The following is a 25,602-nucleotide window of genomic DNA, read 5'->3' as shown; positions in this document are numbered from 1 at the left end:
GGTACCTGAGCCCAGCCCCGGGACCAGGAGGACCTGGCACAGGTACAGCAGAGCACGATGCCACGGTCGGTGGCCTGAAGCATCCCCCTTCGTCTTTTGCCCCCACCTCCATCATCCATGAGCTCTTGAGTGTAGAAATCTCCTGTGGGGGTTACATTCCTCCTGCTCCCTGCCTTAGGACATGTGTCCCTCTGGGTCCCAGACCTCCTACAGCAGCACACATGGGCCCTGTGTCACTCAGCCCCACTGTGACATGCTCTCCGGGTGTTTTGGCAGTAAGTCCTGTTTGCTTTCCTGGCTGGGCTGGATATCCAGCCCACCAACATGGCCAAATTGAGAGCTGAGCTTTGGGGGGACACCTATTTCAGCTGCCACCCCAATCCCCCCACTGCTGAGGTGGGAGCTCAGCACAGCTGTAAACCTTGATATTTGAGTACCCACCGAGCAGCTGCTCCTCGTCCTGGGATGACGCCAGCCTGACCTGCCAGCCCAGGTGGTCTGAGTGGGGTGGGGGAGCCCTGGGGGATGCTGTAAAAAACACCTGCCCCCCTCCTGATAAGGTGATAAGGATATGTAGCGATAGGATGAGGGCCAATGGTTTTAAACTAGAGCAGGGTAGGTTTAGATTAGCCATTAGGATGAAGCTCTTTACAATGAGGGTGGTGAGACACTGGAACAGGTTGCCCAGAGAGGTGGTGGTGGCCCCATCCCTGGAGACATTCAGGGCCAGGCTTGATGAGGCTCTGAGCAATCTGATCTAGATGAAGATGTCCCTGCTTACTGCAGGGGGGTTGGACTAGATGACCTTTAAAGGTCCCTTCCAACCCAACACATTCTAGGATTCTATGATAAGGGAGAACATTTTAAAAAATACCCAGAGCACAAGAAGAACAAGGTTTTTTGACTCCTGAAGCTCTGTGGGAGGGTTTGCACAACACAGTGATTCCCTTGCTGTCCTCTGCTTGGGCAGGACCCGTGCGTCTGCCCCCGCAGGGGTGGCACTGCCGTGGCTGGTTGTCATCGGTGCTCCCGAGGCTGGGGTTTCCCTGCCCCGGCAGGAGCCCAGCTTTGCCCGGGCAGAGGAGGGGAAACCGGCAACAAACTTGAGCATGGTCCCATTGCTTGGAGGGCTCCCAACCTTGGCTGTAATGCAGGAGGTCCCTGCTTGACCAGTCTCCTGATTCTCCTGATTTGGCTTTATTTTGCTGGGAGGAGCTCTCTCTACAGTGTATTTTCCATGCAGCACGTGGTGGTTTGGCTGGGGACTTACCCACAGGGTGACACGTGTGACCCCCAGGGGCAGTGCAGGGTCCTGAGGCTAAGAGACAGTCCCTGGGGTGAAACCTGCGTCCCCGCGAGATGTCTGCACAAACCTCTCCCCTGACAGCGCCTCTGAGACAGAGCCAGGGCCAGGTTTTGGCCAATGTTTGTATTGCTCTTGCACGGAGTTAAACGCCACCAATGTTGCCCAGATTTCAGGTTGGTGCTGCGTATGTGACACAGCCTCGTGGCACCCCACCTTTGCTCTCTGCTGGGGAAGGATGAGGAGGGGGCAAACCGTATCCGTGTAAGACATTAGAGCTTTCCCCCAGAGAGCAATGTCTGCCTGCTCGCCTGCGCTGGGAAGGGCTTGCTTTCGGTGGGCTGTGTTGCCAAGGGCTGGGGTGTCCTGGCTGCCACCCCTTGGCCGGACACACAGGGCTCCGCGAGCCTCTCCTGGCTCTGCCGGCCCATCCCGCAGGGGCAATGGGTCTGTCACGGTCCCGCCAGGCTTCCTGATACTGTTTGCAAACTGAGGAGTCCGCTGGTGTCCAGACTGACGCTTGTGCTCTCCAGCCGATAACGCACATTCCTGCTCCCCGCTTCTCGTCCGAGGAGCATTACCCGTGCGGGGCTGCAGGGAAAGCTCGCATCCCTGCCAGCAGCCCCGCCCCGAGATATTTGTCATGTCCTTCACATGACCCCATTGCAGGTGATTTTGCAACATTGTGGGAGTGATTTTTGGATTTTTTTTTTTTAGGGTCCTTCTTAGGGCTAAGCTGGATTCAGGCAACAGCAGCTTGTGGCTTGCACCGCCCTCCAGTGTTGGCCACTGACAGGTCCGGGTGCAGCATCCAAAGCTCAGCCCGGCTGGGGAAGCACGTCCTCTGGTCTGAACCTGCTGCAGAAGCAGGAGCTCGGTGCATTCCCAGCTGGCTCTCAGCGAAGGTGATTTGTTTGAAATCATTTCCATGGCCTCTGCACTTCTTCTGGCCGCTGGCTTCAGGAGAGCAGGTTAAATCTACGATGGTAGCCAGCAGCAGAGGCTGAGAGCTTCATTCAAAAGAAGCTGTTGGAGGACATTGCTCAGCTCTCACGCTGAGCAGGCCTAAAATTAGATCTGGGATGTAAAAGTTGGTGAGTATGGATAGGTGAGTCCAGCTCCAGATTAGCAGCTTTTGCTAAAGCTGGCATGCTCCCGCTGAAAATGGTTGCCATTTGGGATCAGTTTTGCTCCAGCAATATTTCAAGTTTGTCAACTCCCCTTTGAAGGCCTGGGCAGATGGAAGGGGCATGGGGAGCTGTAAATAAGTGGGAGCTTTAAAAAACTCCCTGAAATGACCAATAAATCCCCTAGAACATGACAAGGATCACTCACGAATCCCTCCAGAAGAAAGCCAACTCTGTGCTGAAAACAAAAAGAACTTGGAAAAGCAGGACACGTGGTGCCTGGGCAGGAAGCAGCCTTCATCTGAGCCTCCTTCTCCACTACCCAAGGACAGTGATGTCCCCTCGCAGGTCCCCGTGCCACCCACTCCCCATGCCTTGCCATGTCGTGCCCGGAATTGTGGGGCTGCAAGCGGCAAAGCAGAAGAAATGGAGAGTCTGAGCCTTCAGACTGCTTGGCACAAGGTAAATAACAATGCGCTGGATCCACCCTGTGGGGTGCGAAGTCCCTTGGCGTCACCCAGGTCAGGTCTGGCGAGGGCTGGAGGCTGCAGGGACCTTCCCCGCACATGGAGAAGATGGGAAAAGCCCACCAGTGTGGCCTCTCACGGTGTCTGCAAGGTACCAGCAGGGCTGGATCCAGCCACGTGGAGACACCCTGATGGCCATGCTGAAGCTCCTCTCTCAGGGACTGGACTGAAGGCGCTGGTGAGGGTATCTACTCCCCATAGGTCTGACCACATCTGTGGATGCACTTCAGGTCTCTGTGGAGAGGATGGGCAACGAGTTGCCGCTTGCACAGCTCCTTCTCCTGCACCCCAGTGCAAGGGGGATGAAGGTGTGGGGTGGGCAGAGGTGGGGAGGGAGACAGGACCTACCTCCTTGCCGGGGCGCTGGGAGGGGGGCAAGGGGTGTGCAGGCAGCTGGGCAGATGTGGGGACACCCAGCTACAGTGGATGGGGGGCCACTGGGGAGGTGTGGGTCCGTTGGGAGAAGTGCCTGCATGCGCAGCCCGGGCACCCCGTCCCGGGGCCATGGGGTGCTCATCCTCACTGTGTACCCCATGGCAGGGGGCTCACAGCTCCTTTCCCCCAGCAGGTGCTGGATGTGGCCCTCTCCCACCCTCGCTGGCAGTTGTGGCCATCTCCTTGCCATCAAGGGCACAACCATCGGTGTGCTCAGTGAGTACGGATGGCCATGTCCCCCCTGCCTTGGCGGGGGGAAGGTCTGGCACACCCCTCCCCAACAGCTGCCTTTCCCCAGCCCCATCCCAAAGCAAGTCGCTGCTTCCCACAAGCATCCCAGGGACCCCCTCATGCACTGTTCAACCCCCCCCCCCCATGGCCACCCCCTTTCTGTCCCCACAGGACCTGGTGGCCGGTGTCAGCGTCCCGGCTCTGCGGTGGCTGAGCGTCTTCCTGGGGTGACACCGTCCCGGCGCCTCTCCGCCACGCAGTGCTCCCCCCCCCGCCTCGCACGCTGCAGCAGATGGTGGAGGTGACATTTGTCTGCGAGTGACGTGCTTGACAGTGGCCGTGTCCTCTGCCTCCTCCCTTCGCCTTGGATGGAGGAGCCGTGAGCCCACCTGGCAGAAGTGAGACGGGCAGGCACAGGTTGGTAGGGGGGTTGTCCCCTCCAGCCCCCCCCACCTCTCATGCAAACCCCCTGACATCTGCGCCTCTCATCTCCCTGCATCCCCCCACGTCCCCTCTCCCATGGGGCTGGGGCAGCGGGGTGGCCAGAGGGCCACCATCCCCAAGGGCGAGCGCCCGTCACTGCGGGGTGTTTGAAGGGGGGGATCTGAGAAGGGGGGGGTGGGGGACGGGCACCGGGGACTCCTGTTCGTTCTTCGTTTTCTGCCTTAATTAGAACCCGGAGAGACCAGGCGAAATCGCATTAGCGCGGGGCCCCGGTGCGCTGAGCCATCCATCTTTTTTTATTACAGCGTAATGGGGCTGCTCGCGAGGCGCCGTGCGATTTGTCACAGGCCTCGTTCCCTGATAACGGGCATTTGTCATCACTTTCTTCCCGTGTTAATGTCATCATCGGCGAGCTGACAGGCAGACCCGTTGAGGGAGCACTGGCGACAGACCACATCCGTCAACCTAATATTTCCATGGCTGTGGGGATCAGCCGGGCTGCGAACACACATTAAAGTGCTTATGAGGGGAGAAAAAAAAAAAAAAAAAATAAAAAAGCCGTTGTCATTAATTAAAATGTTAGTGTGAGCGTGTGCGCGGGTGGTGCTGCGTGGGGACAGGGTTGGGGGGGGCGGGCTGCGGCACGGGGGGACACGGGGTGGCGCGGGTGCGATGCGGTGGCCTTTTAACGTAGCGCGCATCAGCTCCTGAAACCCATTTAAAAGATATTTGGGACTGGGGAATCGGCGGCGAGCGCAGTGGAAAGGTCATTGTTAATAAGGGGGAGCGTGCGGGGAGGGCACGGGCGGCCGGTGGAGGACGACAGAGACGGTCACCCCCCGGCACCTGCTGGGGTGTGTGTGTGTGTGTGTGTGGTGTGTGTGTTTGTGTCCTGTGGGGTGTATTTGAGCCACTCATGTCACGAAGTGAGCGGCCTCAGCGCTGCATGGCAGCAGGACGGGGTGGGGGGAAGGTGACCCCCGCAGTGGGGTTGTCCTGCGGCTGGGCAAGGGCAGGAGTGGGGCGTGGGGTGGGCTGGGGGTCAAGACTCGGTGGGGGGGGGGGGGGGCAAGTGTCCCACTGCAAGCTGGGCACATGGTTGTCCCAGGAGGGTGCAAGCCCACTGTGAGGGGTCGGAGCAGTCTGGAGGGTCAAACCCGTGACAACCCCCCCATCAGCAGCCAGGGAGGACCCTGCCCCAGGCCCCCGGGCCAGCGCAGCAGCAAGGGGGCTCAGGTCCTCATCCCATAGTATTTGGTTGTTGCCATGGAAACAGGCGGTGGTGATGGGGAGGGGTGTGGGTGGGCAGTGGGGGGGTTTGTGACACCCCGGGTTTTCGGGGATGGGCAGTCTGTTTTCTGTGCTTTTCTGGGATTCCTGTGATCATACATAGCTGGAAGGTTTGGGTGGGTGGTTTTTTGGCTTGTTGGTTTTTTTGTTTGTTTGTTTGTTGTTTTGTTTGTTTTTTTTTAAATTAGCTTTTGGGGTGTTTGGGAGGATTTTGGGGTGGGTGCCTCTTAGCCAGCTCTGCCCACTGCCCTCCCGCCATGTCCTGGTACAACCCCGATTTGCACGGCAGAATGTGCCTCCAGAAGCTTTGACACAGCCCAGGGAAGGGAGGGGGGGGGCTGGTCCAGAAATGGAGTCCTAAATGCTTCTTCCTCTGCCCAAATCCAACCTTCAGGTCCCCTGGGAGAAATCCCTAGTATTCCCGACCTGCTCCTGGGACATGGAGCCAGAGGGCCGGGCAGTGGCAGGCCGCGGTGGGCAGTGCTCAAACCCAGCTCAGTGCAGGGAACACGGGGGTTTGCAAACGTGGCCGTGCACCTTCACCCCCATGTCCCCCAACGCAGGGGACGGGCAAGCTGTGAGGAGGGCCCCGTGTTTCCTATGTCCTGGGAAGGCTCCCGGCGCTTTACTTCATCACTCTTCTTCTTTTTCTTCTTCTTTTCCATCCTTCCTTGTTCCAGACACAGGCTCTGTGCACGGGAGAGTGGACAGAGTGGCTTTTTTTAGAGACCTGGGCCCTCTGTGTGTGTGTGTGTGTGTGTGTGTGTGTGTGTGTGTGCACATGGGCACGCACTCACGCACAAACACAAGTAATTTCTGTTAATACACCCAAAAGTTGGGCTCCCCAGCCAGCACCTGGGGCTGTCACCCAGGTTGGGTGTTTCTGGGATGGGGAGAGCTGGGAAACGGGCAATTATCTCCAGGTGCTGAAGGGGAAACCGAGGCACGGAGCAGGGACTTGTGGTCCTCAGCCGTGCTGTGATTATGGGTCACCCCATCACTGACAGCATCTGACAAGTCTGCAGATGGAAAAAGTGTCCGTGAAGCTATCTCAGAGCCGCCCGGTGGTGGCCAGGCTCCCAGCCCCATGACATCCCCAGACGGGTCCCCAGGCCCCCCGGCAGCAAACCCTGCCACCAAACCCCCCTCCGCCCCAGCTCCCCGCCATAAATCACTGCCCTCCATTGGCCGAGGACCTTTTAAAAAGGATTTATTAGGGGGAATTTAAGCACAGGCAGCAATACGGTTTCATAAATCGAAAGGCAATAGCGCTCATCATTACCGGTTCATTCAGGGGGTGGCATCCCCGCTCCCCCCCGCCCCATTCCCGCAGCCGTGCTAACAGCCCCCTCCCCAGCACCGCTGCCTTCGCCGCTCCCCTTCGCCTCCCAGTCTGTGGAGACCGCGAGCGTGGAAAATCCCCAGACAGGGAGTGTAAATGCTTGTTCTTTGTAAATGAAGAACATAATTAACATTAAATTAAGGTAATACAAATGAAGACAACACAGAGCCTGACAGGATGAGTGTTTGGGGAGGCAGTAGAGAGAAGTGATTCATATTTTTAATTTACTGTACAAATAGACTAGCAGGGCTGGGGGGAAAAGGGCCATCCAAGTGGAGTGGGGATTTTTTTTTTTTTTTTTCCCACTGTTGTTTTGCTGTGCTTTAAGCACACAATGACTATTAAAGTCAACTGCCCATATAATAGGACATCTCCTACATGACTGCTCTCCGAGAGGCAGCTTGCTGTAGCAATAAATTCTGGGAGTGCCATCTGCTGGTGCGCACCCTCCGCCGGGCACCCTTGCCTTGGCCACCCCCATGCCGGACATTCTAGCCTTAGCCACCTCGGCCACCACGACACCAGGCATCCTCGCCTCGGCCACCCCAATGCCAGGCACCCGCACCCGGACCAGCCCCAGCCCCCTGCATCCGCTGCCGAGATCTGCTCCCACAGAGCGCCGGACGTGAACCTGCCAGCATTAATACATAAGTATTATTTTTTTCTATAGGGTAACCAACACCTTTTTTTCCACACACACACCCCCAAATATGCCCTTAAATTGTTCATCATCTTTTTTTTTAAGAGGCTGAGGGGGTCTGGTTGATGCCGAAGAAATATTTTAGGTTTTTGAAAAAAACAAATCACTGTCCTCCACCCCTCCGAAGTGCTGGGTTTCAGCTCAGTGCCCCTTACCCAGAACACAGTTAAAAAAAATCACCCATTTTAGGTTTTTCCCTGCGGAAAGGCACTTGACCAGAGCCCATGTGGAATGCAGGCTCGACTGGAGCCAGCTCTGCGCTTTAAGGCGCTGAGAGCTGTGGGCTCAGCCTGGGGAGACCCTGCTGTGGGATGACTTTCAGCCGGGAGCGAGCCAGATTTACTGTAGCACGAGGGTGTGCATGGGGCTGTGGCACCTGGAAGGGACATGCTGCCACCGCCGTGTCATTGTCCCCTTCCCTGAGGGACTTCTGCCACCACTGTGCAAAGCAAAAACATGAGAAGGTGCAAGAGGACCCATTCCTGGCTGAAATCACCCTTCCCAGGCAGAAGATGCCCTGGAGCTGTGCCGAGAGCCTCTCCCTGCATCCCAGAACTACTCATCTTGGGGGTGTTCCTGATTTTGGGGGTGCAATCTTTGCACTGGAAGCATGGCCAAGGAAAGTGTGCATGAACCCACCTGGACTAAAGCCAGGGAAGGGGTTGTGCTGGGAGCTCTGCCCTCCACCGCAGCACCTCAAGTTGCTTTGGGGTCCTCAAGGCCAGGGCGTGAGACAGTTTTGGGTACCATCGAGCAGCAAGCCACCTTACAGAGATGCTTGGCCCTGGAACCTCTCCTCTGTTGGTAAGACAAGGCCAGGACCAATCCCGCGCCCACTTCCGTGGGCCAGAGGAGTGCTGCTCCAGCTCCCTTTTCTCCACGTAGAAGGAGGCAGGAGCAGGGTGTTCACCCAGCTCGGAGCATGCAGGAACAGCATCCTACTCAAAAGTGGTCCCTGATGGAGCCTCTGCAGTCAGGTGAGATTTTGGGGAAGAAAAGGCACCCCTGCTGAGGTGACAGGGACAGTTCTCTGTTAGGGCACCTGCTGAAATCAGTACAGGAAAGTTTCAGCCTCAGAAGCCTAGTGGGTCCCTGTCGTTACCAGGATCCATCCCCCAGCAGCCCATCCCTGCTGGAGCCATAGGGATCACGAGCACTGGCAGAGTGAGAATGCTCCTTGGCTTGTCTAGCCACAGCCTGGGGACACTTACTGCCTCACCATCAGTGCTGGCACAGGGACACCAGTGTGTGTCCCAACAAGCTTTCATCAGCTTCCCGGTCAGGATGTGACCATTCACCCTGAGCCAGGTACCCTGCAGGAGAGCTTCCCTGCAGGATCTGGAGATACCCAGTGATGGGCCATCACCATTTCCTTGAGGGACGCATTTCAAAGTATCTGGAGAGTTCAAACTGGGGCCTTTGTTCCCATTCCAGTTTGGCTGGGGTGAGGTCCAGCCCTCCAGGTGTATACCTCAATGCTTAAACTCACCCTCCCTTTAGCGTTGGGCACATTACAAGAAGACACTTAAGCATTTGGAGTAGGTCACCTTCTTCTTCATTTCTGCAAACCATAAGAGGATCAGGAGCACTTCCAGGCATCAAAGTAATTTCTCAGACTTTTCTTTGCACCTTCTCCAATCTTTCAAGGTCAGTTTGGACACTGCTAGAGGATACAGCCCTACCCTCACCAAGCAGAACCAGTGCTTTTGGAGGCCTAAATCCAGAGAGCTGCTTTGGACATGGGGAAGCAGCTTGGAGCCCACCCAGCCATACACTTCCCAAGAAGCTTGCAGAAAAGTGGTTGGGAATGCCTCCTTGGGCAGGGCAAGCAGAGGGGAATCCCAAATCCTGCTTTTGCAAGAGTACCAGACCCATTGCAGAGGGACAGCTTGGACTGACAGCCCCAAACAGAGATCCTGCCCCAACATCCTAAAGAAAAAGCTGATGAGAAGCTACTGTCCCACAAGCATGGGGTTTCCTTGCTCCCACCCTTCTAGGTCCTGATGGAAGGAGGATGTCCCTTGGCCGGTACCCTCACAAGGCTCCCCAAGAGCAAACGCACCCAAAAGGCACCATAGAACTTTGCCAGTGACCTCCAATCCTTGGAAAGAGGGGAATTCTGGCTCTGGTGGTGTCTGAAGACCTGGCAGAAATGGGGCCCAACCCCATGTTTCCCAGGTCTGTCCCATCTCACCAGCCAGCATAGAGCAGTCCTTGGCCATAAGGCAATACTCTGGCTCCTCGGACACGCGGAGGGGGGGCTGCTCCCAGGGGGGGCCATTGACTCCCACATGGGGGGTAGGAGGCATCTTCCAAGCTGCCCCACATGCTGGGTGGGAGAGAGAAATAAATACCAGAATAAATAAATACAAGTGGCAAAGAGGCCTGAAATGATGCTGTCGTTTGCTGGGAATGAGAGACACAAGTGTAATTTAGGTTTTGATATTATGAAAGTCTCGCTGCTCTAAAACAGCAGGGCACTCAGTGCCTCATTAATAAAGGATAAACTTGGAGTCTATTTACAATGCACTTTTTGGGGTTATTTACACTCCATTATACATATGTAATGCTGCACATATTTACCGCTCTGTTCTGCTGCCGAGAGCAGCCGAGTCGGGAGGGAGACGGAGTGGGAAGCGGCTGATGCTGTGGAGCCATGACCCCTGCTTTGACTGATGTCCCTTAAACAGCTTGAGCTGCAGGAGAACCCCAACCAGCTGCTGAGGATGGAGGGGCTGGGACTGGCACTGGGGGACCCAGCACCCACCCACCCCTGGAGACACCCCGAGGCTTTGCCAAGTGATGCAGAAAGGGTGAGCTCCTCGCATGGGCTGGAGCCCAGCACACCAACAAGAGGCCATGAGCACCAAACGTGCAAGCCATGGGCCCATCGTGGAGTGGGGAGCTGGAAAAAAGAGGGCTAAAGTATCTGCAACAAAATAAATCATGTCTGTGTTGGCACTAGAGGGCTTTGGCCACGCAGCCCTCTCCACCACCCAGCTTTTACCACCTACCAGAGCAAAATATTGTAGTTTCCCTGCAAACGGCAGCTCCCCGAAGGTCTGCTGGCCTGGGACTCCCTGTCCCCATGGTGTTGATGGGAGCTCCTGAGGGTCCTGGGCCACATGAGTAGCTGTGTCCATGGCAGCTCCAGGAAACAGGGTAGCCCTCACCACAGGATCCAGGGCAGAGAGATGGGAGAGGTCATGCTTGGAGAGCACCGTAGGGTGACAGCAACTCATGGGGTGCAGCAAGGGGATGGGGGTACACCCAGGACCCCTTTGTCCTCAGCAGAGTTTGGGAGGGTGCAGAGGTCCCACAGGAATGCTCTCTGCAGGGCCAGCATGCAGGGCTGGGCAGCGAGGGGCTGCCTGCAGGCTGGGGGTGGTGGTGGTGGGGCGTGGTGGTGGTGGGGCATGGTGGCTGGACGGTCACCTCCAGCTCTGAGCTGCTCCGTGGCCCTTTTCCAACTCAGCCTGTGTTTGCATGACCAATGTGGAGCAAAATGCCAAAGCCCAGGAGCCACCGCAGCCACCCATCCTAGGAAATGTGGGGAGACTCTGACCTTCCCAGCCAGGCACAGTGGGGAGGAGGAGAAGCCCCCCATCCCATCCTGCTGCTCATGGCACTAGGGAAGCACCCACACCTCCCAGCTCTCTGCCATCCCAGGTTGTGCCTGCCAGACGCCAGCTCTGGAGACGATGTTCTTTATTAAATACCTTGCGCGGGCAGCCCTTGGCGAGTCCATGTGCCCAGCAGCAATGTGAACCCCCTACCCCCAGGAGGACCCCCTGTCTGTGGGAAGGCATCTTTTCCAGCATGGGGGTGATGCACAGTGGTCGGTGCAGCCCTGGCACACCATCGGATCTCATCCTGGCCACAGGCTGCAGTGCGGTGAGATGTCCTGGGGGATGCTGAGCTGGTGGAGTCCAAACAAACTGGCTCTCACTTCCCTCCCCAGCCCCAAGCCTCCTCCGCCATCCCCAGCCCCCCCAGCCCCGCCAGGGCAGTGGTCTCACAGTGGGAGGTGGGGGCATATCAGGGCAGGCTGGAGCCCGAGACCTCCAGGGAGCTGCTCTCCAAGGCCCCATAGCCATCAAGCTTCATCATCCCGATGAGGTGGGTTGGGAGGGAGAGGAGGGAGTGGCGGGTGGTGAAGATGTGGCTGATCTCCATGAAGGTTTTGTTCTTGGTCTCGGGGATGATGATGTAGACGTACAGGGCCACCAGCAGGCAGACGCCACAGAAAACCAGGTAGCAAAAGGCACCAGCTGACATCTGGGGACAAGAAGAGAGCAGGGACGGGGCAGAGCCAGGCACTCCTGACCTGGGCATGGTACGAGGCAGTGTCCCCTCCTGTCACCCTTCCCTGGGCTGGCTCCGGCCAGCAACGAGCTGAGCCAGGAGCGGGGGCATCCCTGGGGTTAAGCCTGGCTTGGCACACTGTCCTGGGGGAGCAGCAGAGCCGTGTCCATCCCCTCCTCCTCCCCTTGCCCCTCTGGACTGGTACCTGCAAGAAGGGGAAGATGAAGCCGATGGTGAAGTTGCAAAACCAGTTGAGGGACCCCCCCACGACGTAGGCGGCTGGGCGGTGCGACTGCGTGAAGAGCTCGGCTGTCATCAGGAAGGGGACACCAGCTGCGGAGGGAGGGGACAGGTTGAGGGTCTGGGGGACAGGTTGCCTCAGGCACCCCCCAGGGTCGACAGGTCCTGCCTGTCTCAGCCCCGCAGCCACAGGGCTGGAGCCCAGCAGGACCCACAGGTCAAAGTGGTGGTGTTGGGAGGGCTGGGGGAGACAGGGAGCACCGGGATGGGTGGACCAGCGTCATGCCCTTGATCTCCCTTTGGGACCCGTATCAGTGGGTGAGTGATGTCCCCCCGGCAATACCACAGGTGCACCTTGCTGAGCGCTGAGGCCAATTTCACAAGGTACTGGATTGGAAAGTTTCAGACTGAGTCAAAGTCAAGGTGGAGCATTTCATCTGGATCCTCATCTTGCAATAGTTTGCCTAAATGCTGATATTTTAAATTTCATGTAGATCACAGGCACAGAGAAACATGGTTTTGGTGCTGCCCATAACGCCCCTTCTAGCCTCCCTCAATCAAAACGGTTTAGCAAATTTCTTTCTATCGAGCACCTAAAAGCTTGGGCACCGTGGCTGATTTGGACAGGAAAGAAGCGACCACATTTCCGAGCACCAGAATTTCCTGCAGGACACAGAAATTTACCAACTGGCTTTTCCCAAGTTGTACTGTGGAAAAAAAAAGACAGAATGACTGAAGATGAAGACCCAAGCCAGTGTGGCTACTAAAAACTGGACAAAGGCTATAGCTACTTCTCCTGAAAGGACTCAGCTCCTCCTGCCGTGTGTCACTGAGCTGGCAACCCTGGGTCCCAGGACAGTCCCTTTGCTGGAGGGCAGGATCCAAGGTCCAGCGCACATCCCAGGGCAGACAGGGATGTGGCAGGGGACTGTATTTGACGTGGTGACACGGGTTGGGTCCCACTGCCTGGGACCTCTTTATAAACGGTGCTCCAACGGAAAAGACAGACCAAAAGAAAGTGTCAGTAAGTGAAGGAAGAGAAGAGGCCCTGATGGACTCTTACTCACAGCTTGCCCAGAGTAGAGACATATATTTTTTTGTTTTAAAACTCCTATTCATCATTGTTTGTGAACAATGAGCCATTAAAATCCTAATTAAAGATGTAATTACAGTGAATAAAGTCAGGGCTGAAGATGAATTATAGATCTGTTAACAGCTCTGCTAATACATCAACTGGGTAAACCAGTCCAGGTTTCACTCCTTGCTGTCCGAGCCCGCCCTCACACCAGTGCTGGGTTAGGGGCAGGACGATGCTCACCAGCCGCCCTGTCGTGGGAGCAGATGACACCTCCAGAGAGGTCTGGGGAAGGCTGCCAGGGCTTTCTCCCCACTTGGCCCAGGAGCAGGGATGAGGAGGAGGTGTTGGTGTGTGCCCCGGGGACGTAAGGTGCTGGAGGGGCTTGTGGTGGGGTCTTGTTCATGGGGAGCAGCATGGTAAACCAGGGTCTGGCTGTGGGGAAGGGGCCAAGGTGCTGGTCCTGCCACCTGCCTGCAAACCCCCCTGCTCCCCCTGAGACCCCCATTCCCACCCCACCGCCCCCGGCTCCCTCCGGCCCCAGACCCACCTGGTCCCATGCAGAAGCCGGCGATGATGCCGACCACGCAGACGACGCTGACGTAGCGCATCCAGGGCAGGTCAGTCTGCGGGGGGACACGGGGCTGGGGGACGCTGCAGGGGTGGTGGCCCTGAGCTTCATGCCCAGCGTCCCCAGGACTGGGCTTCACGCCTGCCCCTCGGCTCAGCAGTGGCCCTTGAGGACAGTGGCCATGCAGGACACATGGGGGAGGCGCAGACCAGCAATGGGTGGCTTGGGGCAAAACTGGTGAGGGTCAGCCTCGACAAAGCTCAGCAACTCGTGATGCTGAGACATCCCCAGAGCTGCGGGATCATCCTCTGGGAGCAGGCAGCAGAGGAAGGACCCTGCAGACCTCTCCACCTCCATGGCATTTCACAGCCACCTCCCTGGGGACAACTATTTCTGCAGAAGAGCTATCAGAAGCGGCAGGATTTTTCTCATGGATTTGGCTTCTCTTTTTTGTTGTTTGCTCTGAATTTTCCCCCCCTTTAACTTTGGAGGGAAAACTTTGCTTGGAAGAGCCATCTCACCTCCCATTTGCATGCACGCCCCCTCCCCTGGGGTGATACCCATCCTTTCATCACCCAGCTCTCATTAATGAACATAGAGCTCCAGCCCTGGCCCTATCAGTGGCCCAGGGGGGTGGCGGTGGCCAGACCCTACCTGCAGCAGCAGGGAGACAGTGATGCCAGCAGAGCAGATACCCATGGTGCAGAAGCCGGTGATGATGAGTGGCCGCCGGCCCAGCTTCTCGATGGTGAAGCACTGCCGAGGGAGAGCAGAGACTGATGGGGGGTGGGGTGGGTGGGGAGCTCCCCACCAGGTCGGCGGCACCCCCTGAACCCCAGATCCAGCTGAAGGTGGGAGGATGCTCCCAGTGGTACCTGGGGGTTGGGGGCAGCCCCAGCTTAGAGCTCCAGGGTTGGGGTGGGGGCACGGGAAGAGCCAGGACTCCCGGGGTGAGCAGGCACCGGGAGGCAGTGGGGTCCCGCAGAGCCCCGTTAGGGCGCGGGCTGGGGGCTGGATGGGGTCGGGCCCGAGCGGAGGTGCTGGGCTGGGCATGGGGTGTTGGCGGGGCAGCGGGCAGAGGAGGCCGGGCGCGGGCAGGCGGCGCGGCGGCGGCGGCTGGAGCAGGCAGGGTATTGACAGCAGAACAAATGCCTGTAATTTTATAACCAATCTCGGCACGTCCGTCGGGGGCCGTTTGTGGGGCTGCTCCCGAGCAATCCGGCTGCACGCCGGGCGGCTGCCGGGGGCTGGGGTGGCCCCATGGCCAGGGCAGGGGAGAAGGGGGCAGCCTTTGGAGGGGCAGGGGGGGGATCGAGGGGCCCCACTCTGCCGTGGGTTGAGCTACGGGGAGAGGGGAGCAGCTTCCCACTCAGCCCCGGTTTTCTGGGAGAAGCCACCCCCCCATCCATCCCTCTAATTGTCAGGGAGCGGATTTAGTGCTGAGTGGCTTGGGCTGGCCCCGGGTGACACTCGCAGATGGGACGAGGGCCATAAATCTGCCTGGCCCAGTGCTAACTCTCCAGCTAAATGAGGCCTGGCTGGGGGGGGGGCCAGGGCTGCTAGCCCCAGGCCAGGCCAGTGCTAGGCTGGGGGGGCAGATGGAGACATGTGGCTCTGCTAACAGAGTGACCATGAAATTGGGAGCCAGAAGGAACTGCTTAGCCCCTTCCATCACCCCCACCCTGCTCCTGCCTGGCATCTTCCCCCAACCTCCCTGCTACCCCCTCACCCCAAAATTCTCCAGCCCCTCCTAGATGTGACCCGACAAATTGACCCCCTCTCATCCCATCTCCCCAAATTTTCCTGCCAAACCCTCTGTCCCTCAGAAAAGGGGCTGTGCTGTGGCACGGACAGCATTTGGGGTCCCTCCAGCAGCCCCTGTTTGATGGTGCTGGGAGCTGGGGACAAGGCTGTGCCACCGAGGGGCTGCATCCGTCTGTCCGTCCGTCACTCACCCCGATCAGCCCCGCGACAACTTCGATGGCGCCAGTGCCCACGGTGGTGTAGGGGATCTCGGAGACGGGGATCCCGGCGTTCTCGAAGATGGTGTTGGTGTAAAACCAGATCTGCCGAGGAGGGGGACTTAGCGTGAGCCGGGGGGATGCAGCCATGGGGTGCTTGGTGAAATGAGTTGCCAGGTCTCAGCTCAGCCCCTGCAGAGCCAGGGGCAAGGACCCCGCAGGGCTTACGGCATCGATCCCCGAGAGCTGCATGCCGGCATTCACCACCACCACCGAAACGGTTTGCCAGCGGACGGAGCGGTCTCGCAGCAACTGCCAGACGGAGACCATCTCCACAGAGGAGAGCGACCGCTGCTCCTCCTTCATCTCCTCGATCACATCCTGCACGTCGGGTGTCCCCAGGAACCGGTGCAGCGCTGTGGGGAGAGTGGGAGTCACAGGCATGCATCCCCCCATCACAGCGTGGATGCTCATAGGTAGGGCACAGGGCAGGGGCTTGGCTCAGCCTCCCCAGGGGACCTCCCTGACCCATGGGGCTGAGCATCCGTAGGAACCGAGGAGATGCCTGACACCATGGTGGTGGGCACCCTGGAAATGCTATGGCGCAACTAGGTAGGAGTGAAGGGCTGAAGCATAAGGACTATGGTGGGCTGTCAGGTCTGGGCGTGGAAGGATGCTGTGAGGATGCACCTTGGTCTTGGGAGACCTTGGACAAGCACCCAGCACCTCCCGGAGCTAGTCCCCACCCCAGGACATCCCCTCACCCTCAGTGGCCCTGCAGACGTCGTTTCTCTCTATCAGCAGGTACCGTGGGCTCTCAGGGAAGCAGTGCAGCAGCAGGAGCTGGAGGGAGGTGGGAATGACCACCACCGACAGGAAAAGAGGCCAGAACCTGTCCTGAGAGAAGTCAAAACAGCACGTGTCACAGGAAGGACAGAGTAGGGTCCAGTGCACATGTGGGGTATTGTGCTCACCTCGCCCAGCAGCTCCGGGAGGCCCAGGACCTGTGCGAAGAAAACCCCCAGGCAGATGAAGATGGTGGGCACGAGGCCCAGGAAACCCCGCAGGCTCTTGGGGGCAATTTCTCCCAGGTAGAGGGGCACCACGCTGAGACAGATACCTGGGGGGGGACAGGAGGACTGGGATGGGAGAGGCAGCCAGGAGGAGGGTGCCCAGCCAGACCCTCAGTGCATCTCCTCCCATGCCCAGCACCATCCACAGCGGGGATGCATGGCCAGGGAGGTGTCCCTCTCTGCCCCATGGAGACCCCCATCACAGAACCTGTGACCATGGGGGATGACCATGACCATGACTCTAGCCCCCTGGGAATGGGCTGTAGGGGACAGAGCCATGAGGAAGGGGCCATGCACAGCCCTGCAGCACCTACCTGAGTGGAGCCCTGTGATGGAGCGGCCAATGATCACCATCTCGGGGGACCCCAGCTCCCGGCTGAAGCTCATGAAGCCACCGGCCAGGAGGACGAGGAGAGCACTGCGGCTCAGCGTGCCTTTCCTAGCAGGGTACAAGCAGCAGGGCAGCCCCTCTGGCCCCATCCCATCCCTTGACCACCCTGTCCCATGTCACCCTCTTACCTGCCGTACCGCTCCACCAGCACCCCCACCAGCAAGGAGCCCACCAGCCCGCCCACGGCAAAAATGGAGACAGTCAGGGAGTAGAGGAGGGTCAGGGAGCCGGAGGCCAGCCCGTGCCCATACCGCTGGGACCAGGTGGCATTGTAGAAAGCCTTTATGTGCTGTGGGGCAGAGAGAGACACCAAATGCATTGGGAGAAAGGGGAAGACAGGGGAAGACAGACCCCATAAGGGAAAAATGCCATGAGTTTAACAGCATTGCTGGAGATGCAGGGCAAGACATGACATTGGGGATGACTGGGATGCGCTGGTCTGGTTGCTCAGTCAGCCTCAGCGCCAGAGGGGCTTAAGGACAACTTAGAGGTGCCACAGGCAGAGCTGGAGCTGGAGCAAAGAGGTTGTGGTGAGGTTTCCCAGGCCTTGCCTTCCAGGGGGAAACAATTTTAGGGGGTACAGGAACACAGGCTCCCACGTCCCTCCCATGCCATCTTTCTCCTCGGACTGGCTCTGTGGGCAGCGACCTGAGGGAAATGCCAGCATTTTGGTGTGGGGCTGCCAGGTAGTGATCCCTCCACCCTCCCAGGGAGGGATGTGGAGCCCTTCCCCTGCTCCCGGAGAGGCTGGGCCTCCCTTACCGCCGCCGGCGAGTTCACCACAGCCAGGTTGTAGCCATAGAGCATGGAGGAGCCGAAGGACACCAGGAAGGTGACTGACAGCAGGGGGAAGGTGAGGTGCTGGGAGAGAGAAGGAGCGATCAGCACAGCCAAGGTCACACATGACATGAGCTGCGTTGGGTCATTGCCCCTCTTCTAGTAGGGATGTCCCTGTCCCAGAGAAAAGACCCCAACGTGATGGAGCCCTGTGCTGAGCACCGCTCCATGCCACCGCCCAGCACCCAGCCTGGCCGATCCGGCTGCCCCGTGGCTGGTCTCGTGGCCATGGCATGAAGCTTTGTCCTGGCGATGGCCCAGCTCAGGCTGGTGGTCCCGGCTGCCTGTCCCCAACACCCCTGTCCCGGGGCTGGCAGGGGGCAGTGGGCAGAAAGGGGCAGGCAGAGGAGGGAGAGACGCCTGTCCCCTCTTGCAGACGGGGGCTCCCAAATGGCACCGCTGCGAGCTGCCCTCCCTGCCTGGGAGGCCCAGAGCTGCGGAAAGGTGCAGTTCCCCACGGCGAGTCCCAGCCTCCCCCAAAACGCCACACGCACCCACCCCCTAAGCCCTTGCCCCTACCAGTGCCTCCATCACCTGCTCCGGCTGCAAGGGGGGACCTCCTTGCGGGGATCCGATGGCTGCGGAGGGACACCCTGCAGCCCTGACCCATCCCGGGGGGTTGAGACCAGCCCACCCCGGGATCAGGGTGCCCAGCAGGACCCAAGAAGCACTCAGGTCACCCCCCCCAGCCGCAGGAGCACCCCTGGGTGCTGCACCCGGCTGTCTCCCCTGGAGCAACGGGCATCCCACGGCCCCGCAGGGACAGGGCTGTGTCGGGGCGAGCCTGTGTCCCTCGGGAGCAGCCCCGCGTCCCAGCATCCGCCCCCCCCCGCAGCCCCCCCAAGCACGGTAGCCGGATCCGTAGCACCCAGCAGCTCCCGGCTCACGCACAGCAAATCCCCGCTAATCCCATCAAGAATCCCGAGCTGGGAAAGAGTGGGAAAGAGGGGGGAGCGTCAGGCCTGGGCGGAGGGGGGGGTGGTGGGTGAGAAGAACACGGGACACCCTGGGGCAGACGGGAAGCGGAGAAGGGGCAGCCCCCCCAGCCCGCAGGGAGCTCACCCCGCTGATGTCCCCGCCGGGCCGCGGGGTCCCTTTGCCGACGGTCGGGGCGAGGCTGCAGCTGGAGCCGGGGGAGGGAGGAGGAGGAGGAGGAGGAGGGCGGTGGGAGGAAGGCAGCCCCGGTCCGGCTGCCTGGCTCGTCTCTCCCATTTTTAGATGGAAGGAGGAGAGGGAGAGGGAAGGGAAGGGAAAGGAAGGGAAGGGCAGGGCAGGCAGCCCGGGTGCCCCGGGGCTCATTGGAGGCGCCTGAGCGGCCGGAGGAGGAGTCCGGGAGCCTTCCCCCCCTCGCCGGGGGTGGGGTGAGGTGGACTGTGGGGTGGCATTGGCAGGCGGGCATCTCCGGGCTGCCCAGCCCGCTGAGGGGCCACGGTCAGGCCCGGGCACAGCAGGACCAGCAATGTGATGACGCCCTGCCGCCGTTGAGCCCCCCCGCCCCGCATGTCCCCCCCAAACGGGGGTGGCTCCCGGGACCAGGGGCAGCATCCCTGCATCACCCCTGAGGCTGGGGGCAACGGGGCAGCCCCACATCACCCAACACCCCCATCACCCCCCGGCTCCTCTCCCACCCTGACAGACGTGTGGGGCAGATGCGCCCCCTCCTCTGCGACACGGGTAGGAGGGCTGGCACCCACATGGCCGTGGCTCAAGGTAGATGCCTTTCCCGGACACGGAGGCACATGGAGGGGCACAGAGGGGCACAGCCCCAGAGAGGAGGGACTCGGCTGATGGCAGCTCAGAGGAATCCAATTTTGCTGCGGCCAGGAGCTGCCTCCCCTGCTGCTAATGAAGTGCCTTTAATTAGCAGCCTAATAGCAAGCTCTTAATTTGCCGAACAGCCAGTTGAAAGGATGGGGGACCCCACGAAGCCACGGCTGGCAACAGCTCCAAGGGCTTAAAAGGGACAGGCCCCGGCTGGCCGGCCCCACCTCGGGGGGGTCTCGTGGGGCTGGGGGCAGAGGAGCGGGGCTGGGAGAGCCCCACGGGCACGGGCAGCTCTGGGCCTGCCGTGCCCAACCCCAGCCAGGCTGTCTCGGGTGAGGGAGAGCCCGGGCGCCTCATCCTCCCACACAGGATGCTCCGGCTCCCATCTCCTCCCTCCACGTGAGCCTCCAGCTCTCCCCAAAAGCGCCGTGCCCTCTCCCCCAACCACAAGCTGTTCCCAGCCTGCCGGTGTTCAGCTTTTCCCAGGGCAGGCACCTGCTCAAGAGCTCCTATGTCTTGCTCGGACTCAGTTTCTTCATGTCTCAACTGGGGCATGGCCTTTACCTTCATGCAGGTGTGCTGGGTGGCTGCAGAGACCTCGGTGACAGGGCCACGGTGCGGAGAGACCTGCAGGGAGCCAAAGTCCTTCAGGGGATGGTTCCATTTTGTTCCCAGAGCAGCAGGATGAAGATCCATTTATTGGACATGCCCGTAGGTGAGATGACCCGCAGGAGGAGGACATGCAGCCTGTGGGTTCCAGCCATGCCCAAAGCACTCGCAGTGCTGCAGGACAGCCCTAAACACCCCCAGGACTCACCCCAAGCCCTGCACTAAGACAGGGCAAAGCAACGAATCCAGGACAGGACGATAAGCCAGGCCACGCTGTGTCCCACAGCCATGCTCCCACTATGGTCATCCAGGTATGTGACTCGTCTCTGGCACCAGTACCTGGAGGGTTAAATGTGCCCAGTCTAGTGGTCATTGCCAGAGGGAGAGGAGGAAACTGCAGCAGTCACCTCTCCCCCATTCTGAGCCATTCCAGCAAATACCCACCTAAAAATCCTCCTGGAGCTTCCCGGCCCCTTTGCCTTTACCCTTCCCCAAGCCCAGTGCTCGGCCCCGCAGCCACAGCCCCCCTCCCACCACACAGCCTGGTGCTGGGGACCGAGCAGGGACATCCTCAGGACTCTGCTCCAAGCGAGGTGGTGGCCACTGCCTTGATTTAGGGGATAAATCTGGGTTACTGCCACCAGTTCCCAGCAGTGACGGGGATACTGGAAGCAGAGGTTTAGCGGCAGCTGTGCAGGTGAGAAACACGTGCTGAGGAGGGAGGAGGAGAAGGAGGAAAGCCTGGGGTGCCAATTAAGGGCCACCAGGGAGCTGGGTTAATTGGAGACACTCCTGTGACCTGACCCAGTGACGGTGGCACACGGCAAGACAGGGACGAGTGCCGGCGAGAAACACCCGCTGTTCCGTGCTGTGAGGGAGCTCGTCTCCACAATTTACAGCCGTCCTCGTTACTTCCCTGCCTCTGTGCAAGGAGTCCCTGGCTAAAACACCCCCCTCGGCTGGGAAAGTGGCTGTGAGCCCACAAACCAGCCTCATCGCCTCCCACTGTCACTCCCAGGAACTCCTGTCCCACTCCTGCCTTGCTGCTGCCCCGGTCCCCAGAAGCAGCACTGGGGCTGTCCCTCTCTCAGCGCTCCACACCGTGGGATGCTCCCACGCCTCCTCTCCTCCAGGCATCGCACACACCACGCCTGGGGCATGCAGAGAAACCCAGGAGGACCGGGAGAGGCAGCGCAGCAAGAAGAGCCGGTTCCAACACGCACCCTACACACAGCAATAGCATTTGCCAAGGCCAAGGAGGACAGAGATGCCGCTGGGAGCCCCATGCTCTCCTGAGGCTTCCCCACAGGTTATGGTGTCATGGGAGACAGGTGGGATGGAGTTAACTTTCCTGCTAGCAGCCGGTGTACTGCTGTGGTTTGGATTTGGGATGAGAAATGGTGTTGATGGCACACTGGTGGTTTTGGTTGTTGCTAAGCGATCAAAGCCTTTTCTGCCCCTCACACCACCCCACCAGTGAGGGCTGGGGGTGCACAAGAAGCTGTGAGGGGACACAGCCGGGACAGCTGACCCCAACTGACCAAAGGGTTGCTTACTATACGGTGTCACGCTCAATATATAAAGCTGGGGGAACAAGAAGGAAGGGAGGGATGTTTGGAGTTATGGTGTTTGTCTTCCCAAGGAACCATTACGTGTGATGGAGCCCTGCTTTCCTGGAGATGGCTGAACACCAGCCTGCCCATGGGAAGGCGCGAATGAATTCCTTGTTTGCTTTGCTTGCGTGCAAAACTTTTGCTCTACCTACTGAACTGTCTGTATCCTAACCCAGAAGTTTTTTCTCACTCTTACTCTTCTGATTCTCTCCCCCACCCAAACTGGGGGGGTGTGAGTGAGCGGTTGCATGGTCCTAGTTGCTGGCTGGGGTTAAACCACGACAGACAGCGTGGTGCTGCACGGGGTCCCAGCAGAGCTGAGCTGACCACGGTGTGGGCAGAAGCAGGATCCAGCCTGCCCCGAGGAGTTTGTGTGTGTGGGGAGTTTGGGGGGGGGGGGAAGGCCAGAGCCGGCCCCGCTGCAATGGCAGAGCCCCTGGTGCCTCCCTGCCCACCTCCCTGGGGCCAGGCACTGCCGGACACGAGCCAGCCATGCAGGACCTCACACCAAAGACGTAAAAAAACTCACAAAAAAAAAATGATATGAGGATTTCTGCAGGACCGGGGAATGCAGCGGCGGGAGAGATGCACTGGGAGAGTCCATCCCCTTTTCCAAGATGAGCTGGGAATCCTGGAGAGAGGTCACAGTCTTCAGCGCTGCCTCTTGGTGTTCACCCAGCACCATCTACTCTGAACTAGGAGCAATACAAGGAAGCAATACGCAGCTCAGATAAATGAAAAGATGCATTGCCTGCAGCCAACAGCCCCTTTCCCTGTGCCAGAGAGGGAACTCGGCAGCACGGGCGCAGCAGGCAGAGCCACTTGCAGACGTTGCGGCCGCTTGAAAGGTCAGAGCAGTTTGCCGGCGCTGCCCTTTCAGAGTTGACACAGCAGAAATGGAGACGGTCCAGCAGCCCCCCTGAATCGCTGCCCCCTCGGCGGAGAAGCCTTCACTGATCTGCCTTTGTAAATGCCGGCAGTGTGCTTTGGGCACGGGACAGGGAGTTTTGGACACATCAGCTGCGTGATGTTAACCAGGGGCCCGAGTTTTCTGCAAACCACAGTGGCCTCCAGAAGAAACTCAGCAGTGTCCCTCGTGAAAGCACTGCTCAGGCTGCTGTCTCTGCCTCATTGCACTGGAAATCCCACCCGACTCCCTTCTCCAGCTGCGGGGAGGCTATTCACCTGTACAGGTAAGGCCTTTTCAAGGCCAGGTGTTCCTGGTCATATTCCTTATCCAACTTCAGTGTTCCCTGGCAGATCAGCCCCACAGCTCAGCAACCTCTCTGCTGGTTTGGAGATTTTCAGCTGCTCCTACCAGCCAGGCGCGTGTCAGCAAAGCACTTAGGGGACAAAGCTCAGGATGGGAAGATAACACTGGTGAGATACAAAGAGTACCCCTTGGGGATATAATGAATTGTGTTCAAGCTCTTGGGGCAAAGCAAAGTGCCTGGTACCCACACACACACATCCCCGTCCATCAGATGTCCTCAGCTCTTCTCACCACGGATCAGCCAGCAAAGGGGACAGGCCGAGACCTCAGATCTCTGCAGCCCAGTAATGCGTTATGTTAGATTTTCAGGGCATAGTTGGCAGAAGCAGGATCTAATTTTCCTCTACTAGTCTTCTCCTCCGGCAGCGCCCTGGGACAGTGTCCTGGGCAGGGTGTGCATTGGTTGTGAAGCAACCTGAGCACTTGGAAAAGAGAACCCTTCTGCAGGCACAGCTATACAGACAGAGCACCAGGCGCTCAAGCCCAGGAGTGGCATCTTATTCCCACCAAACATTGAATCATCTCCACAGGGTCCTGGGCTGAGACAGGTCTGCCATTGCAGGGGAAGGGGGGGGTGTGTGTTCCACCGCACGGGGCCTTGCTCTCCCGCAGAAATCAATGGCAGTGCTGGACCACGTCTATCTGCTCAGGGCTTCTGCTCCCCCGGCCACGCTGCCTCCGCTGCGGAGAGCTTGTCATCCCAACCCTCTTCAAACCGACGCAGCACCACCCAACTGCTGAATTCATCCTAAATATTTTTTTTGGTAAGAATTACATTAATTCTAGCCTCGCGGGTCTAAACTGGCCAACTTCCCCTTTCCAAAATCTATCTTACTACACATTCTTGAAATCGTGTATGCAATATAATAAAAAAAAAGCCCCAGCAGAAGATTTCATTTTAAAGCTGTGGGTTGATCAAGTGCTGTTAATTTGAAGCTATGGTAAACATTACTTTCCTCCTTCATTTGAAGTGGAAATAAGGCACACATTTTTAAACAGAAAGGGTAATTAACCACTGAATCTATTTAAGATAAGCTGTCTGGTGTTCATTCTTTTCCAGTGGAAATTTACAATTGAGATTGCTTTTCTTTCTCAAAGACTCTCTTTAGTACTTGAATTTTTGGATGTGATGGCAGAATTCCTGGAAGAAGTTTTCCAGCCCTTGCCCGGCAGAACACCACTGTCCCAGCCCTAGAAATCTGGAATAAATACTCTGATCCTTGTATCTTTAAACATCAAGGAGGAGAAGAGGAAGGACTAGCTAAGGAATGGCTAGAAATAACCCACAAGGAGAACCTGTTTCACACAGGACTGGGTGATACGTGTGTTGTTTGGCTACAGAGACCTGGGACTGTGCGTACGAAAGGTACGGGGTCCCACTTGTGTGTGCTGGCAGTCACTGGTTGTTTAAATCAAGCTGCATCCTGTGTTACAGACCGATCCAAAACGATGGATGAAGCCTGTCGCTGCAATTCCTCTTCCAAATCTATTACCCGATGGGAGGAAAGAGCAGGGAGGGAACAGAAAAGGTTAAAGCGGTGTAAATATAGATATACACACACATAAAACCCCCAAACAAAGCACGCGGCTGCTGGGAACCCTGTCACAAGGAGAGACGGGGATTGGAAGTGACAGGAATCCTGCTCCCAGCGCTTCAGAAAAGCAGGAGCCTTTGCAATCTCCAGTCCCCTGCTGGCTCCCAAGAATGGAGCCAGCAGGGAGAGAGATGGCGGGAGCGTGGGGTTTGTTTGTTTTCTGACCACCCCAGGAGTCAGGATCTTAAAACTGTGGCGGCCTTTGTTTTAAAAGGGGCTATTAAGTAAAACGGAAAGATCCAAGGCTGCTATCCGAGGAGCGTTTTTAAGAGAAAGGTATTGTGAGGGCAAGGGTGCTTGCCTTAAAATTCGGGCGAACCGTAAGCGTGACAGCATCCCCAGCCACGGAGCTGTGTGGCGGTGCTGCGATATGTCAATTACTCACTCATTATTGAACAGCAGGATTCTGATTAGCTTATAAAACAAATTTGTGCTTCTCCTACCAGGATCTTGCAACAGTACCCAGAAAAACACAAAGTCTTTATAGCTTCTCCCCCCACGACTCTTTTAACGGGCAGGATGGTTCCAGCTCTTCTGTGTCAGTCACATCCATTCTCCGACTTACAGGGCGGACTCATTTGCCCCAGCCAGAGGCCATCAGCTATGAATGGAGAATTTGTTAATTAAAAAGTATATTGTGGTTTTAGCAATAAGTGTTTTCTCCGACTGCCAGAGCAGTCTTTTAATGCCGCATTCATCAACGAGCGGCAGCTCCGAGGTGGGACTGGCTACGGCAGACGCCCGGTGTCCTGCGAAGCTGCATCTACCCAGGCCTCGGGGCGAAGCTGTCCCCCCTCCGGCCACAGCACTTCCAGGTGTTCGGGCGGCACATCTCCTGTACAGCGCACGCGTAGCGGGAAGTGTGGCTCACATACATCGAGGAAGATACAGGCTTG

The 25,602-nt window shown here is 58.2% G+C and overlaps 1 protein-coding gene across 1 annotated transcript; it reads right to left on the bottom strand.

Moving 5' to 3' along the window:
• Positions 1-11,421: 11,421 nt before the first annotated feature.
• LOC134517162 (solute carrier family 2, facilitated glucose transporter member 5-like) lies at positions 11,422-19,251 on the bottom strand. The gene is given in 13 exon segments (XM_063338392.1): positions 11,422-11,677; positions 11,910-12,037; positions 13,570-13,645; positions 14,245-14,346; positions 15,546-15,656; positions 15,780-15,967; positions 16,316-16,448; positions 16,526-16,671; positions 16,939-17,063; positions 17,144-17,304; positions 17,778-17,876; positions 18,915-19,091; positions 19,093-19,251. Coding segments are annotated over 13 exon segments (1,845 nt in total). The 3' UTR covers positions 11,422-11,437.
• Between the last annotated feature and the right edge of the window lie 6,351 nt (positions 19,252-25,602).

The sequence above is a fragment of the Chroicocephalus ridibundus genome, chromosome 6, assembly GCF_963924245.1.
Source record: "Chroicocephalus ridibundus chromosome 6, bChrRid1.1, whole genome shotgun sequence".
Taxonomy (NCBI): domain Eukaryota; kingdom Metazoa; phylum Chordata; class Aves; order Charadriiformes; family Laridae; genus Chroicocephalus; species Chroicocephalus ridibundus.
This window is presented reverse-complemented; position numbering and strand designations above follow the sequence as displayed.